Source organism: Schistocerca nitens, chromosome 5 (genome assembly GCF_023898315.1).
Source record: "Schistocerca nitens isolate TAMUIC-IGC-003100 chromosome 5, iqSchNite1.1, whole genome shotgun sequence".
In the NCBI taxonomy this organism is placed as follows: domain Eukaryota; kingdom Metazoa; phylum Arthropoda; class Insecta; order Orthoptera; family Acrididae; genus Schistocerca; species Schistocerca nitens.
This window is the reverse complement of record NC_064618.1, coordinates 166708458-166726652: the sequence shown is the minus strand read 5'-3', so window position 1 is coordinate 166726652 and position 18195 is coordinate 166708458. Positions and strand designations below refer to the sequence as shown.

Sequence of the window (18195 nt, the reverse complement as noted above, 5' to 3'; positions counted from 1 at the left end):
GACCCCATGTTGACGTATGCGATGGGGTGGGGAGCCTAACAACAGGCGAGGCCGTGCCACCCGCACCCTGCCATTCGGTCCGAGGGGAGCTAGGAAACGCCTGAAAACCTAGTCCAGGGTGCACGTCAACATGCGGTGTATGCGCCCGTAATGAGACAGGAGGGGCCGAAGGGTCGACCTCCATTGCGTCGGGGTATCCGACGCGCGATGACGCCATGTGGTCCGGAGCGGGCAAGAGTTCCATGGCGGAGGACAGCTGGTCACGGGAAGCAATCGGCGGCGCGTGACCCAGGGAGGCGCTGGGCGGCTGCAGCGAAGCGTCCACTGCGGGTGGTGCCGGTGGGAGAACAGGCGGCAGCGGCGGCGGCATGTCGCCACTAGGCAATAGGGAAGGCAGCGTCGGTAACACCTGGGGATGAGGCGAGCCAGTAGAGGCCCCCAAAACCAAATACATCGCGCGGCCGAGGCAGCAAAGAATGCGCCCTGCGAGCCAACGCCGTGAACCTCGATAGTGGCGATAGAAGACAACGTCACCAGGAGCAAAAGCAGGAGTCTGCTGCTGCACAGGAACCTGATGCGGCGGATGCAGCAAAGACATCAAGGTTCGATGAGGACGACCGTGGAGCAACTCAGCCGGCGAGCGACCATCACGGGGCTGAGAGCGATACGAAGACAAAAAGAGCAATAACGCGTCCTCCCGAGAATGCGACTCTTTCAATTTCAACATCTGTGACTTGAAAGTCCGGACCAATCGTTCAGCGGCACCGTTTGACTGTGGCGAAAACGGTGCGTATGTCAGATGTTGAATACCATTGGCCTTGCAGAATGACTGAAATTCTGCGGACATGAATTGTGGGCCATTGTCGGAAACAATAGTCTGCGGAAGACCTTCAATGCAAAAAATAGCAGATAACGCTTGGATGGTGGCAGATGACGTCGTGGAAGACATCCGGACAACAAAAGGAAAATTACTGAAGGAATCGACAACAACCAACCATCGAGCATTCCAGAAGGGAACAGCAAAATCGATATGTAAGCGTTGCCAAGGGGAAGTGGCTTTTGGCCACGCAAAGAATTTCCGCGGTGGTGCGGATTGTTGTTCGGCACACGCCATGCAAGAAGAGCACATATTCGTAATCGCAGCACCGATTCCGAACCAAGTACAGTACTGACGAGCAAGTTGTTTCGTGCGCACTATACCCCAATGTCCTTGGTGAAGGAGCCGTAAGACAGAGGACTGTAACGAACGTGGGACCACTACTCTGGACTGATCTTTATCAGAACGCAACAACAAAACACCACGTCATACAAAAAGTCTCTCCTTGTGAGCAAAAAATCGGCGAACCAACGGATCCTCGATCCGTGACTTTGACAAGGGCCATTGCGTAGCAACAAAACGCAAAACAGTAGCAAAGACAGGGTCAGAAGCTGTGGCTGTGGCTACACGACGAAAATCAATCGGAAACGATTCGACCACGTCATCGGTTTCCGCATCAATGAACATGCAAGCAAGTTTGGAAGAATCGAATGCTTTATCCTCAGCAACAGGCAAACGGGACAACGCATCAGCGTTGCCGTGCTTAGCAGTGGACCGATACAAGATATCGTAGCGGTACTGCGAGAGGAAAATGGACCAGTGAATGAATTTCTGCGCTGTACGTGGAGGTACAGGCTTGTGCGGATGAAAAAGCGAAGTCAAAGGTTTGTGGTCCGTGATGATTGTAAAGTGACGACCATACAAGAAATCATGGAACTTAGTAACACCAAACACGAGAGCCAAAGCTTCTTTCTCGATCTGTGAATAATGCCTTTGCGCAGACGAAAGCAATTTGGACGCAAAGGCAATAGGGCGATCATGCGATCCATCTTTGTGCGCAAGCACAGCACCGATCCCGAAATCCGATGCATCTACCATCAACAAAAGTGGTTTCTGGGGATCGAATGGCGTAAGGCAAGTATTAGAAAGCAACGCCGATTTCAACTGGCGAAAGGCGCGTTCGCATTCCATCGTCCAGACGAACGGAACACCTTTACGGCGTAAGCGATGAAGCGGAGCTGAAATGGAAGAGGCATGGGGAACATATTTATGGTAGTAATTAATTTTTCCCAACACACTCTGTAGCTGCTTCACATTCTGTGGCGAAGGCAAGTCCTGTATGGCACGGAGGTGCTCTGGACTCGGATGTATGCCCTGGGCATTGAGTACATGTCCCAGATATGGTAAGTCACGAGCAAAAAACACACATTTGTCCTTCCTCAAGCGAAGACCATTCTGATGCAATACCGGAAATAATGTGCGGAGCTTGGTTAAATGTTCTGCGGCCGTCTTTCCGGAGATCACAATATCGTCCAGATAGTTGGCTGCAGTAGGGACCGACGCACAAACAGTTTGTAAATATTGCTGAAACAAGGCAGGGGCGGATGCACACCCGAATGGCAGTCTTTTGAATCGGTACAAACAAAGATGCGTGTTAACCACCAAGATTCGCTGGGATTCTTCATCCACCGGTATTTGCAAGTACGCATCTGCTAGATCCAACTTTGAAAAATACGTTCCCGGGCACAGTTTGTCAAAAAGATCTTCCGGGTGGGGCAAAGGAAAAGTAGCAGTCACAAGTTGTGGATTCACAGTTGCCTTGAAGTCCACGCAAAGTCTCAATATTCCGGAAGGTTTTTGCAAAATAACTAAGGGCGAGGCCCAGAGAGAAGCCTGCACACGTTCAACGACACCTTGTGATTCTAAATCGTGTAATGTTCTGGCGACCTCATCACGCAATGCGTGGGGAACATTGCGCGCTCTGAAAAATTTCGGTTGCGCGGTCACTTTTAGTTTCACATGTGCTTCATAGTTCTTAGCGCAACCAAGGCCCGGTGCAAAAATGTCTGCAAATTCTTCACAGAGACTAGAAACACTGGCTGAAGGCACAGTCTGGTTCACCGATAGGACCTGATTGACAATAGACAAGTTAAACAACTGAAATAAATCTAAACCAAACAAGTTCACAGCAGTAGAAGAACGAAGAACGTAAAATGACACAAGTTTTGTTTGTCCCTCGTAAGTGGCAAGAAGAGTGCACTGTCCTAACATAGGGATAGCTTGGCCTGAATAACTCGTGAGCTGAACATTTGCGGCACGCAACGGAGGTGCGCCCAGTTGTTTGTACGTGGCGTGATTGAGCAATGAAACTGCAGCTCCGGTATCGAGCTGGAATGGTATCACTTGTCCGGCAAAGTCCAAATCTACAAAAAGTTTATTGTCCTGCTGACGACAAGAGCGACTGTTATGTGCAATTTGAACTGATACTGGTACAGAAGCACGTGTGACTTTACGGGATTTCCGGCGACGTCGACGCACACTGTTTGTGGGACGAACACAGTCACTGTTAGCGAGAGGAACACTGGGCGGAGTGGCATGAACGACATGAATGTCCATGGGCAAAGGTTCACGAGCCTGAGTGTCCGTGGTGCGATTCCGGCGCGAAGCAAAGGGCCTGGAATGGTTGTGAGTGTCCGATCTAAGCTTTTTCTGGCAAACACTTTGAACATGTCCTTTCTTATTACAGAAAAAGCAAATAGCCTGGCGTGACGGGCAATTCTCACGCGAATGTCTAGTTGCACACCGCGGGCATGATTTTAGAACCGCATTGGCATGCTTACGCGGCACACGTGTTTGCGAGCTAGGCTGCAGCTGCGCGGACGTGCGCGAGGGCCAGTTAGCGTCCCGTGCTGCGCGCCCAGCGGGCCGGTTAATGTGACACACTGCTGGCGAAGTTGCAAATGAGTCCTGAGCAAAGTCAAGTGTGTCTTGCCTATCCTATATGTCTATCACTTGTTGAAGGGAGGGATTGACGAGTTTCAAAATCTGTTCCTGTATGCGAACATCAGAAACGTTCTGTGCTATTGCATCACGCACCATAGTATCTGAATAAGGGAGTCCACAGTCACATTCAAAAGCACACTCCCTAGTAAGTCCTTGCAATGTTACAACCCACTCCCTATTAGTCTGACCGGCCGTACGTTTTGTACGAAAGAACGTATACTGTTTTGCAACGACATTGACTGTTTCCTTGAAATAGGCATCTAAAGCTGACAAAATTTCTTCGTAGGACAGAGTTGCTACGTCGCGTCGGGGAAACAATTTCACTATCACACGGTAGGTGGACACACCTACACATGAAAGCAAAAACGGCTGCCGCTCATTACCTTGAATTCTTTAGGCGGCGAGATGAAATCCAAATTGTCGCGACCATTCCGTCCAAGACTCAACGGCTGCATCAAAGCTACGAAACGGGGGTGCAACTGCATGGTGTGGCTGCGGTAGCGGTGAAGCGGCGGCGGCCACATCGGGTGGCAGTGCACGCTGACCCTGGACGAGCTGTCCAAGGGCATCCAATAACGCTTGCGTCTGCTGATTCTGCAAGCGATAAAATTCGGACAGTACATCTGGAGAATGTGGCGAAGCCATGACACAAGCAAATTAAGACAATACGAACGCTAAAGTCCCTTTTTAGACTCGTCGCCAATGTAGTGGACTGACAAGGCAGCCAGTCGACAGAGACGGGTAGCCGAAAGGGCACACGTACACACACGCCGACTGGCGCGAAGTCTGGAACAGGATTCGTAATGAATGTGATAAAGAAAAGAACGTAGCTACTAGAACACTTAACTCTTATATCGTCCTTTGGTATACAGCATTCTTGATGATACAAGTGAGACTGTCTTGAGATACATGCAATGGTACAAATGGCGCCTTGCTAGGTCGTAGCCATTAACTTAGCTGAAGGCTATTCTAACTGTCTCTCAGCAATTGAGAGAAAGGCTTCGTCAGTGTAGTCGCTAGCAACGTCGTCGTACAACTGGGGCGAGTGCTAGTACGTCTCTCGAGACCTGCCTTGTGGTGGCGCTCGGTCTGCGATCCTGACAGTGGCGACACGCGGGTCCGACACGTACTAATGGACCGCGGCCGATTTAAAGCTACCACCTAGCAAGTGTGGTGTCTGGCGGTGACACCACAGAGCTTATACACCATTTTCTGCCTGTAACTTCCTAGCTGCTTTTACCATCCTCTTTGAAACACCAAATTCTTGCACTGTCTTTTTTATAGTCCAGCTTTGAGGCACTAATGTCAGTATTTGCAATTTTTCAGGTTGCCTTGACAACTGCAACTTCTCTTTCAGTTCTTTAATCAGCTGCTTATAATCTTCACAATCAGGACATGTCTTGCTTGTACTAGGTGTTTGAAGATCTTTTGGGGCGAATCCTCCATCAGCAGCAATGTTATTCGCAATTGGCTCTTGAGCTTCACTTATTTTTTGTTTTGCGTAACCTTTCACATCCCTTTTTCATACTCTCTGAAATTTTAGAGGGGAGACCCCAAAAGCAGTTAGACTTGAATCGACTGATACTTCGGGATATGCTTCATCTTCTGACTGATTTGAAGTTGACTGTGACTTTTCTGCTTTCTTTGCTAAAAACTGTTTTCTGCAAGTTGGACAGATCTTATGACCAGGTTTCACATGGCTCTTAGTCATGGCTTGCAATTGTTTTGCTGTTTCCACATTGACAATCCATAAACCCTTTTTAACAGAATGGTTCTTTGCACCAAAAGGATTACAACAAGATCTCTGTAGAAAGTCATATTTGTCCACAAGTATTGCTTTGTGATGAAACCATATTTGTGCATTTTCAGTAAGACATATCTCGCCTCTTTGGTTTATTAATTCCTGTTGCTCTACCAAAAATTCTTTGACTGGAATGAAGCCTTTTTGATGTGTTTATGTTTTCAGATGACATGCAGAATTATCTGCAAAGCCAATGACACATGGTACTGATATCCATTACATTACAATTAAATTTATGCTTCCAATTGCCGTTTGTTTCAATATTAGATAAAGTAAAAGTGGTGTACATTTCCAACTGAAAAAATATTAAACAATCATTGATAATGAGAACTTCCTTGAGAATACAACAAAAAAAATTAAATAACCTGATAAACATTTCTAAAGAGTCACCCCGTACCTTGAAATAATTTTTACTTACCAAAAAAAGATGTTTATCCGGTAATTACAACACACTTTACATCATTTAAAAAGGCACACACAACCTCTGAACACTCTTCCTTGCACAACAGTGTGCTTCAGCCTAATCGTTGAATCATGTTACCAAACTCCATTGTTAACACTAAACTGGTCTGTCTCCAAAATAAAAACAACTTTTTCTGATCAGACAAAGTGAGCTCAGGTAACTCAGTTATTATTTGAGCAATCTGGATGCCACTTGCAGGACTTAATGACATTTTGGCAGGCTGCAGATAACCAAAGTAATAGCTTCAGAAAGTTGTTCTTTCAGTAGATACAAGGCAATAAAGGATAGCTAAAATTTGGTACGACAAGATTTATTAGCCACTTTGATAGCACATTATGATGAATTTACCATAATTTGACCTTTTGTACTACAACTAAGCTATTGCACCCAAAAAGTTGAAGAGGATCACAAAGTTTCAGCACAACAGGTCTCTTAGATCCTGAACAATGGTAACCAAAGTTGATCATTTATTCACTTCAGTCGCAATGTCAAAAACGAGCCTTTATGACAAGGTGGCTAGTGGCCCAATCATACTACTTATAAAGCTGTAATTTGGCAGTGCTTCATGTAAGGTGTATGAGTACATCCTGTAAAAATTTCATTGAAATTGGAGATGGTCGAGTGGAGACCCTTAGGCCACCTGACATGGAATGGCCCATAAAGGTATTGGTGTACATCTAGCTGTACACAGCTGATGAAAATTTTTTAAACTATTATAAATCATAACAAAGCATCAATGCTACTTGTAAAATCACTACAAGTGGCTGAAGTCACTATGACACATTCTGGTAGGTGAAGTATTTCTTGACTTCTGGAAAGTTTTTGACTCAGTACCATACCAATGATTATTAATGAAAGCACTATCAATATGGGACATCAAATGGAATCATTATCTGTTCAAAATGGTTCAAATGGCTCTGAGAACTATGGGACTTAGCATCTGAGGTCATCAGTCCACTAGAACTTAAAACTACTTATACCTAACTAACCTAAGGACATCACACACATCCATGCCCAAGGCAGGATTCGAACCTGCGACTGTAGCGGTCGCGCGGTTCCAGACTGAAGCCCTAGAACCGCTCGGCCACACCAGCCAGCCCATTATCTGTCTTCATTATCCTTACATATTATGGACGTTATGCATGTATGTATGTTCCACACCTCCTTCCAGCTGCACTTGGTACACACATTCCTCACTGAAAGCAATAATTGCTGTGAGGCTAAGACATTTAAATTTGACATTTAAATTTATTACTTCTTTGCTACTAACTCTCTTCATAACATGTTTTGCTGGTAGTGTCCATGTATGCCATTGAATGCAGCTAAGCAAAATATATCACTGTGTGACACATATTTCAAGAGATCTGATGAGGGCATAAACACTGAGATGCATGATAAAATGTCGCATCATGCATGCAGTTTTAATACATGTATTCTTTACCACTATGACACTCCTACAGGTAAGTCAACTTAAGGAAATCCTTGAGACCTGGGAGCACTTCTGACAACTTTCAACTGCAAATGACAAATGGCTATCTAGATCCACAAGGTTCTTGCATAAAGTGTTCTTCTCTCCAATCTCAAAGATTTTCTTGCAGGCCGTTTTATTCTGGACCAATGTTGATCCTTTGTCCTACTGTCTATTATTATTCTCCGTTTTACAATGTATTTACATTTTCCAGTAACCCAAAGTTATCCATCAAATTCAATTTGTATTCTCCGTTTGTGCATATCTGCCCATAAATTTTCTTCAGTATTTCTTCTTCTAGCTAATGCCTGAATTGCTTCTGTCCATGTGGCTGTGGTCTCCCTTTTTCCTTCCTTCCAGGTGGTTCCCATTCCATAATCTGTTGTGCCAGTGTCTCCTCTGACATCTTTTCACATGTACTCAAACTAGTGACTTCAGTTCTGACACTTTCCCAACTGGATATCCTTTCAGACCACCTCCAAAAGTCCATATCAGTTGTCCGCAATCTTTTCATTAATTAGGATCAAATGATCCACACTTCTGATCCTTATTATTACAACACTTCTAATAATTGTTTTTAAGATTTTTCTTTTGTTTGACTTCTAATTGGTTGAGCCCATTAAATACCATTTAATATGCCCATTAAATACCATTTAATATTCCAATGGTAAACTTTCCAGCACTTATACTTGAATTAATTTCCATGTTTAGCATCTACAGATATTTTTGTACCCTTCAGTATGTGTAATTGTTCTCAACCTTCATCCAGTGTAAAATCCTGATTTGTTCCTCCTGTTACCAAGTATTTTGTTTTATTTATGCTGACCTGAACACCTCATTTTTTACACTCCTCTTATCAATTTCCTAGTGATATATACAATGTCTTCTTCATCTTGTGGTGAAATTGGCTGGTTGTCAGCAAATTACAGTGAGTGTATAATACTATCTTTTATTGGGTTTCTATGTTATTACATTTTTCTTCCAATGTTCCAATGCTTTCTCTGAATATATTTTATAAAGTGTTGGTGATAAGCTGGATCCCTCTGTAGCTTTAAATCCCTGTGAGAGGAAGTTTTGCAGTTTTTGTTCTAGATGTACAGTTTTTACATAGATTCTGAATAGTTTTAATTATGATAATAGTATTTCACATATTAACCATATGATTAACTGAAATAGTAGGAGAAATATATGTGATCAAAACAGCTAAAAATGCATTTTTTTCAAAAATACTGAGTGTTAATTGTAAAAGAAAGTGTATGATATGTTTTCTTTTACTTTCTTACTAAGATTCAGCACACTAATAATGATAAATATAAACCACTTTCACTTAATTAATATGTTTCATTGTTTGCCTATGTAACCTGTCAAGAGTTGCAAACCTTGTAACAATTTGTGCCATAACACAGATTTCACTTGTTCCACCAGAACTGATAATACATACAAAACGTGATGGTTTTCTTACAACCATGGGCTTCCAGCTATGTTTTATTTCACAAGTGTCTGGGGTAGCAGTCGTATATCACCTTATATAAACAGACTGAAGTAGCTCTGCACTTTGTTTATTCCATCACTCATTGTGCTTAACTTTGTCAGGATGAGCTTCAGTATATTACCGAAATGTACAGTAATATATCATGTTAAATGCTTAAAAAAAAAGCTTTCAAAAACCACCATGACATGTAAGCTTTTTGTTTCTTTAATTTGTCTCATTTTTTATCAGAAACCTATCTTTCAACACTCCACTGACCACAGAAAATAACTTCACACAGCTATTTGTGTAATGGAATTAAAAGTGCATTCTCAGTGCAGTTAAATAGAGAATGTTGGTCTTCAATAACATGCCTTGAAGGGTTATTTCAGGCTTGGACTGTGTGCTCATAATCACTTTATGACAAGAAGGGTTATCAGTGAGTGAAATTGTCTACAAAATTAGGGCCCACCACACTGATGACTTTTTAACATTAACAGCTGTTGTGAGGTACACAACATTGGAGATGCGTCGGAGCAGTTGCTTATGCTCAACAGCACCACCTGAGGAGTGCCATTTACCAATTACGGCTCATGGGTACCTCAAATAAAATTCTGTACATGTGTGTCCTGCCTTTTTTTAAGCAACTGGGAATACAGGGTCAAGACAGACAGTACACAACTGCCTCCATGAAATCAATTTGGCCTCTAGGCACCAATTACGAACAACAATATAATTCTCCCAGGACCACACAGTGCAAGGGGACACCTGGAATAGGTTCTGGATCGTTACTATCAGCTTCTCTTCATCCGTGATGACACTACCACTCTTTGCAATACAGCAGAGGGCGAGTGCACAATCTGTTAAGCAGCTTGTCTGCACAGGCACACCGTTCCTTTAAGCCCTTACATAAATGATTATTTATTTGCTTAGCTATGAATGATAGTCCTACACACAAAGGTCTGATCAAATCAGGTAAATACTTTTAGCACAGCAGTGGCAGGCAATAAACAGTTCATTACATCACAGTCACCATAATTCCATTATGTTCACAGCTCACAAACTTATAAACTGAAGACTAGCTTCTGAACAGTCCTATACGCCTGATCCTGCCTCAGAATCAAAACATGTGTGGCCCCACGCTATTTTAGCCCACCTAACACGCACAGCTCCCAGCACATCGAAGACCATGATCTTTACCTAGCATCTCTGTCCTGCATTTTCTGTCACTTGACACATTGCTCTAGTCAAATTAAGATCCATATACTTGACCATCACTCATTTACAGAAAAATACTTTTCACAATACACAAATATTAAACCAATTACATTACACAGTTCTGTACACTTATTCTACCACATACTATTATATTTTCTCATTACAATTTTTTATTTTTTTTATTTTTAGTATATGGCACGAACTGGAACAGCAATTGCTTGCCAAAACAACTACTTAATTCTTCCTTGCCTGTTTTGCATCATGTTATTCAAATCCTTCTACAAGTATTAATACATAAAATTATTATTAAATGAACATAGAAAATGAAACATCAGTACAAATTACCCACACAAATGCTAATAGCTTTTTTTTTTTTTTTTTTTGGAGATGGCTCCACTTTAGGTGCACAATTTCACCTGTTATATTAAACTGTGTATTATTTGGGAGGAGCCTCTCAGTTCTTGTCTAGGCCTACAGTCAACATTTCAGCGAAGGATTTGTCTTTTGAGGTGACAAGCGTATAACACCCATCTTAACAACACTCTCCTCCAAGAAGCAAGAATCGATTAAATGGAATGGCCTACTGTACTTGCTGGCATTAACAAAAATGAGCCTGCTGGGGATCACGTGGAACTGGCAGTATGCCATTACAGAAGCCATCTCACAAACTACATAACCTAAGTATAGTCACCATCTAAGAATGGGACAGGCTTGAGCAGGAAAGTCTCTACCAACTTGTGGGCAGCAAGCTCTGAGTGATCAACTACTATCTTCTACATGCTGCAAACTGCAGTATATAAAACAGTACTTAAAAAGTATTACTGTAACATGAATTAACACTTCTTAGATATAATATGTTGCAACAAAAATTTCTGATCATTCGCCCAATGCCTTAAATTGTCTGGCAGGTACCAAAACAGATTTTAAATCTCCTGGACAATTCCTTCTATTCCATAAATGAATTCCTGTTTAAAAAAGTGCATGGAAAAAAATTGTTTTTAGATGTAAATGCATAAGTAAAACTAAAAAAAATAATGTGTTAATTCATGTTAACACTGAACATGTATTCATATCCTGTGAACTGACTCGTCTCACAACATTTCGATAAAAGAATTATTCAAATGATACATTGAACATGTAACTAACAATTAACTAACTAAATTATGATCAAATGCTTGAAAAGTACATCTGGATATTAAAATACTAGCCATTTCTTATTACAATGACATTCAGTCCCAGAGGTGCATTTTAAGATTAACAAATCAATAAATCTGAGTAAAATGTATACAATGTCTGCTAGTAACAATTTATCTCAATTTCTGGTATTTATTCAGTTTTGCACTTCATGCCAAATAAGAACACATACCGTGATATGTCCCACAAGCAAGAATTCACAACTACTACATCAGGACAATATGATGCTCCAGATTTGATGGCTCCAAGCATATTTTTGACTTCTTCTGAGTAGCACTTTGTTAAAAAACTGTATTTCACACGTACATTGTGGTTCTGAAATAAATGTAATGTGTCTGTAAAAAAATGCACTGTCTTTTGTCGACAACTACTGCAGTATCAGCTTACAGTGTAAAACAATGGCACAATACAATAACTAGTCAGCATTTACCATACAAATTCAGTTAATCTGCCAGTACATGCCACTGACTTTTCTATCATATGTCTAATTTAATTAATCTGATGGCACTAGTGAAAATACCTGGATGGAACAATACATAAAAATGGGAAAGGCAGCAACTCACCTATAGCAGGCAGATGGGTGATGCACAGACACAGGTAACAGAAAACAACAGTTCACAAGCTTTTGAGCTCTGGCTCTTTTTCTAGCAGAAAGATCAGTCATTCACACACACAACCACTCAGGTGCCAAAGGCACAAAATGGTGGTCACAGTGACACAATCATTGATTGTTGAGAGCAGCTGTCTGGGCTGATGGATGTGGGGACAGGGTAGGGTAGGATGATTGAGGCAAGGGGGGTTTAATGGGGTACTACGAGATAGAAATGGGAAAGACAGATGACTCAGTGAGTGCACAACAAGACAAAAGGGGTTCTGAGAGTGTAGGGTACATTAGAAATATAAAAAGACAGAAAGATGGAGCAAGAGCAGAGGAGGAGACAGGGAGGGGAGAAATAAGGGTAGGGGAGAAAGAAAGGGAGGAATGGGAGGGGGGGGGGGGGCAAGAAGAATGGTTGGAGAAGACAGTGCCTGATCTGGACAGAGAAGTTGTAGAGTGGACAATGACAGAAGGGAAAAGGGAAGGTAAGACAGTGGGAAACAAGTTAGTAGAGGTTTAGGCTGAGGGACTGCAGAGTACTACGTATGATGGAGTGACAGTTCCCACCTGTGTAATTTAGAGAAACTCGTTCTTGAAGAGAATTTCCACATGGCCTACATAGTGAAATTTGTGCTGGAATGGAATTTCCAAATGGCCCAAACAGTGAAGCAGCTGTAAGTAGTCATTTGTGTTGTTCTGTGCAGCATTTGAGCAATGGATGATTAAGTTCACAATTGGCCAGTTTGGTGGTGGTAGTTCATGTGAGTAGAGAGTTGGTTGCCTGTCATGCACACATAGAATGCAACATAGTAATTACAGCACAGTTGATATGTAACATGGCTGATTTGACACATGGCTCCGCCATTTACAGAGTAGGAAAAGCCTGTGAGTGGAACTGCGGTAGGCAGTGGAGAGTGGGGGCATGGGACAGGTCTTGCACCTCGTTCATCTACAAGGAAATGAATGACTTCTGGGTGCAGCAATGGCTGTGTGCCTGGAATAGGGATGGACAAGAATATTCTGCAAGTTGGATGGGTGGAAGAACACTATTTTGAATGATGTGAATATGATATTTGGTAGGATATCACTCATATCAGGGCATTACAAGAGGTAGTGAAAACCTTGTTGGATGATATGATTGAGCTGTTCAACCTTTTCAACACCAACTGGGTGATAAAGAGTGTCAGAGGAGGAGATGGCACACAACAAGATTATCACTATATTTCAACAACTCCTGCTTTCCATTGCACATGCAGTGTCCATGGGTGGTGAAGCTGTAAGGAAGCAACTTTTTGATTTTTGACAATGAATGGGTGACAGCTGCCGAAATGGAAGTATTGTTGGTCGTTGGTGTGCTTGATATGAACACACATATCTACGGATCCATCTAAGAGGTGGAGGAAGGTGGCTCATTGACTTGAGAAAGGCCAACTGAAGTGAATTTTGGAGCAAGTGTTGAGGTTATGGACGAAAGAGCAAAAGGTTGTCTTTACCATGACCACATATCATGAAAAAGAACTCTTCCAAATGGCCCATAAATAGGATGTTGCCATGTGGATACCACAGTTTTTTATACATTTGGCCTTCAAAAGTGAAATAACTATGGGTCAGTATGTGGTTGATCAGGTTTAGGAAAGATGTGAAAAACTATGTGATCAAAAGTATCTGGACACCTGGCTGAAAATGACTTACAAGTTCATGGCACCCTCCATCGGTAATGCCGAAATCCAATATGGTGTTGGCCCACCCTTAGCCTTGATGACAGCTTACACTCTCACAGGCATACGTTCAGTCAGGTGCTGGAAGGTTTCTTGGGGAATGGCAGTCCATTCTTCATGGAATGCTGCACTGAGGAGAGGTATCGATGTTGGTCAGTGAGGCCTGGCACTAAGACAGCGTTCCAAAACATCCCAAAGGTGTTCTATTGGATTCAGGTCAGGACTCTGTGCAGGCCAGTCCATTACAGGGACGTTATTGTCGTGTAACCCCTTGCCACAGGCCGTGCATTATGAACAGGTGCTCGATCATGTTGAAAGATGCAATCGCCATCTCTGGATTGCTCTTCAACAGTGTGAAGCAAGAAGGTGCTTAAAACATCAATGTAGGCCTGTGCTGTGATAGTGCCATGCAAAACAACATGGGGTGCAAGTCCTCTCCTTGAAAAACATGACCACACCACAACACCACTGCCTCCGAATTTTACTGTTGGCACTACACACGCTGGCAGATGACGTTCACCGGGCATTTGCCATACCCACACCCTGCCATCAGACCGCCACATTGTGTACCGTGATTCGTCACTCCACACAAACGTATTTCCACTGTTCAATCGTCCAATGTTTATGCTCCTTACACCAAGCAAGGCGTCTTTTGGCATTTACTGGCATGACTTGTGGCTTATGAGCAGCTGCTCGACCATGAAATTCAAGTTTTCTCACCTCCCAACTAACTGTCATATTACTTGCAGTGGAGCCTGATGCAGTTTGGAATTCCTGTAAGATGGTCTGGATAGATGTCTGCCTATTACACATTACGAACGTGTCGGCGGTCTCTGTCAGTCAACAGACGAGGTCAGCCTGTATGATTTTGTGCTGTATGTGTCCCTTCACATTTCCACTTCACTATCACAATGGAAATGGTGGACCTAGGGATGTGTAGGAGTGTGGAAATCTCACATACAGACATATGACACAAGTGACACTCAATCGCCTGACCATGTTCAAAGTCCGTGATTTCCGCAAAGTGCCCCCGCTCTGCCCATGACGTCTAATGACTACTGAGATCGCTCATATGGAGTGCCTGGCAGTAGGTGGCAGCACAATGCACCTAATATGAAAAACGTATGTTTTTGGGGGTGTCTGGATACTTTTGATCACATAGTGTAGGTTTGGTATCAGGAGGATGTTGGGAAAGGCTGTGTTCCATAGCCGCACAGCCATGAGTATGCAGGATGTATGTTGTACAGGGATGTTTCATCCACAGTGACCAACAAGGAGACTGGTGATAATGAGACAGGAACTCTGAAAAGGTAGTGAAGGAAGTGAGCAGTCCTTGGATGTAGGATGGGAGGTTAAGGACAACAGTTTGAGAGGTGTTGGTCAATAAAGGCAGAGTTTCGTTTCATGAAGGAACTGTACCCAGCCACAACAGGACAACGAGCAGGGAGACCTATGGGGTTGAGTTTGTGGAGTACTCAGAAAGTAAGAATGTGGTGATTTGCTGGTGTGAGGAGGGAGATGGTTTCAGATGTCTAGTTTTGGGATGGACCTAAGCTCTTGAGGAGATGCAACTGTATTGTTGGACATCTGGGATGGCATCATGGCATCATAAGTTGGCAGAGACCCTCAGCCACACAGTCACTACGATTCACGACCACCGTGCCTTTGTCTGCAGGAAGGCTGATAAGGTTACAGATAGCTGTGTGCTCCACAAGAGTAATGCTAGACTCACTAGTGAGGGATTTCGGATAGGAAGGTAATGCCAAGTAAGAAATGGGGAATTCTGGAAATATTACCAGTCAACAGACGAGGTCAGCCTGTATGCTTTTGTGCTCTATGTGTCCCTCCACGTTTCCACTTCACTATCACAATTGGTGGAAGCAAAGGAGGATCATGATTGGAGGGAGGATGGAACTGTTTTAAACAATATTTTATGTGGAGTTTTGTTTGGCTGTTGTGTGGTGAGGAATGTTTCCATTGTAAAGAACAAATGAAGAAGGCCCTTTACAAGTGCAGCATGGCTGAATTCAGGTTTTAGGTTAAGGGTGAGGCCTTTAGAAAATACTGAGACTTCTACAGGGATCAGACTTTTGGTATAAAGGTTGAAAACGGTTTACGGGATGAGTGTTCAGGAGCAGTGTGTTTCATGGAGGGTGGAGAAAGTCTCTGATGACTAATTTGAACAATATATAAAAAGTATGAAACTAATAACCACAAAAATAACAAGTAAAAATGGCAGAAGCTGATGGTACAATGTTATATCATATATGAAATTTCCCAGTTGAATAACTACTTGCAAAATTCAAGTTCCTGGTGTAATAAATGGCTGCCCCTCATATGCAAATACATGTAAATAATAATAATAATTGATGGAAACCACTAAAACCTGTTAAAATATGTTTAAAAATGCTTCTGTTAAAGAATATGCAATGGTTTTTAAAGTGCAAATGTAGGATGGCTCATCTCCTGTTACAGACTGTGAAGCATTTTAATATAATTCGGGGCACTGAAATGTGGCAGAAGCAATTCAAAAAGGTGGATGCTTTGGCTGGAGTATAAAAAATATTGCATCTGAAGATATCACCACATATGGACAATGAAATGTAGGACACACCATCTTGATGCCAGGTAGAATGGCTGCCATGACCACATTTAAACGTACATCTTGCGGACACTCACTTTAGGCCACTCTTACTTGCACTGCCATTTGATCTATTAACTCAACTACAAGATGGTAGCCTGCAGGTGAGTAGCACATTGGTCAACTTTGTAGCTTCTTCAGGCCACTTTCACTGCTATGGGGAGCATGTTCATTCTCTCAATTTTAATGTGACAAAGCACACAGCATAATGTCAACAGATGAGAACACTATTTGTGACAGAGCAGGTTGACCCACACTGTCCAACTTTGTATGCCCTCATATTTCATGTATTAAGGCTCGTATAAAATTTTCGTTAACTTTCTTTTCAAAATCCCCATGTTAAAGTTCTTAAATTAAGCACATAGTATGCACATTATTCCCCCCCCCCCCCCCAATGAACCATGGACCTTGCCATTGGTGGGGAGGCTTGCATGCCTCAGCGATACAGATAGCCGTACCGTAGGTGCAACCACAACGGAGGGGTATCTGTTGAGAGGCCAGACAAACGTGTGGTTCCTGAAGAGGGGCAGCAGCCTTTTCAGCAGTTGCAGGGGCAACAGTCTGGATGATTGACTGATCTGGCCTTGTAACACTAACCAAAACGGCCTTGCTGTGCAGGTACTGCGACCGGCTGAAAGCAAGGGGAAACTACAGCCGTAATTTTTCCCGAGGGCATGCAGCTTTACTGTATGGTTAAATGATGATGGCGTCCTCTTGGGTAAAATATTCCAGAGGTAAAATAGTCCCCCATTCAGATCTCTGGGCGGGGACTACTCAAGAGGACGTAGTTATCAGGAGAAAGAAAACTGGCATTCTACAGATCGGAGCATGGAATGTCAGATCCCTTAATCGGGCAAGTAGGTTAGAAAATTTAAAAAGGGAAATGGATAGGTTAAAGTTAGATATAGTGGGAATTAGTGAAGTTCGGTGGCAGGAGGAACAAGACTTATGGTCAGGTGACTACAGGGTTATAAACACAAAATCAAATAGGGGTAATGCAGGAGTAGGTTTAATAATGAATAGGAAAATAGGAATGCGGGTAAGCTACTACAAACAGCATAGTGAACGCATTATTGTGGCCAAGATAGATACGAAGCCCACGCCTACCACAGTAGTACAAGTTTATATGCCAACTAGCTCTGCAGATGACGAAGAAATTGAAGAAATGTATGATGAAATAAAGAAATTATTCAGCTAGTGAAGGGAGACGAAAATTTAATAGTCATGGGTGACTGGAATTCGGTAGTAGGAAAAGGGAGAGAAGGAAACGTAGTAGGTGAATATGGATTGGGGGTAAGAAACGAAAGAGGAAGCTGCCTGGTAGAATTTCGCACAGAGCACAACTTAATCATAGCTAACACTTGGTTCAAGAATCATAAAAGAAGGTTGTATACATGGAAGAAGCCTGGAGATACTGACAGGTTTCAGATAGATTATATAATTGTAAGACAGAGATTTAGGAACCAGGTTTTAAATTGTAAGACATTTCCAGGGGCAGATGTGGACTCTGACCACAATCTCTTGGTTATGAACTGTAGATTAAAACTGAAGAAACTGCAAAAAGGTGGGAATTTAAGGAGATGGGACCTGGATAAACTGACTAAACCAGAGGTTGTACAGAGTTTCAGGGAGAGCATAAGGGAACAATTGACAAGAATGGGGGATAGAAATACAGTAGAAGAAGAATGGGTAGCTGTGAGGGATGAAGTAGTGAAGGCAGCAGAGGATCAAGTAGGTAAAAACAAGAGGGCTAGTAGAAATCCTTGGGTAACAGAAGAAATATTGAATTTAATTGATGAAAGGAGA

The 18195-nt window shown here is 42.7% G+C and overlaps 1 protein-coding gene across 1 annotated transcript in view; it reads right to left on the bottom strand.

The window, feature by feature from the left end:
* Positions 1–18195, bottom strand: part of LOC126260325 (PC-esterase domain-containing protein 1A-like) — a 169705-nt gene that overhangs the window by 47568 nt on the left and 103942 nt on the right. Inside the window, exon 5 of the mRNA XM_049957650.1 lies at positions 11605–11747. Coding sequence (XP_049813607.1) covers positions 11605–11747 — 143 coding nt within the window. The remainder of the gene's footprint in view (positions 1–11604; positions 11748–18195) is intronic.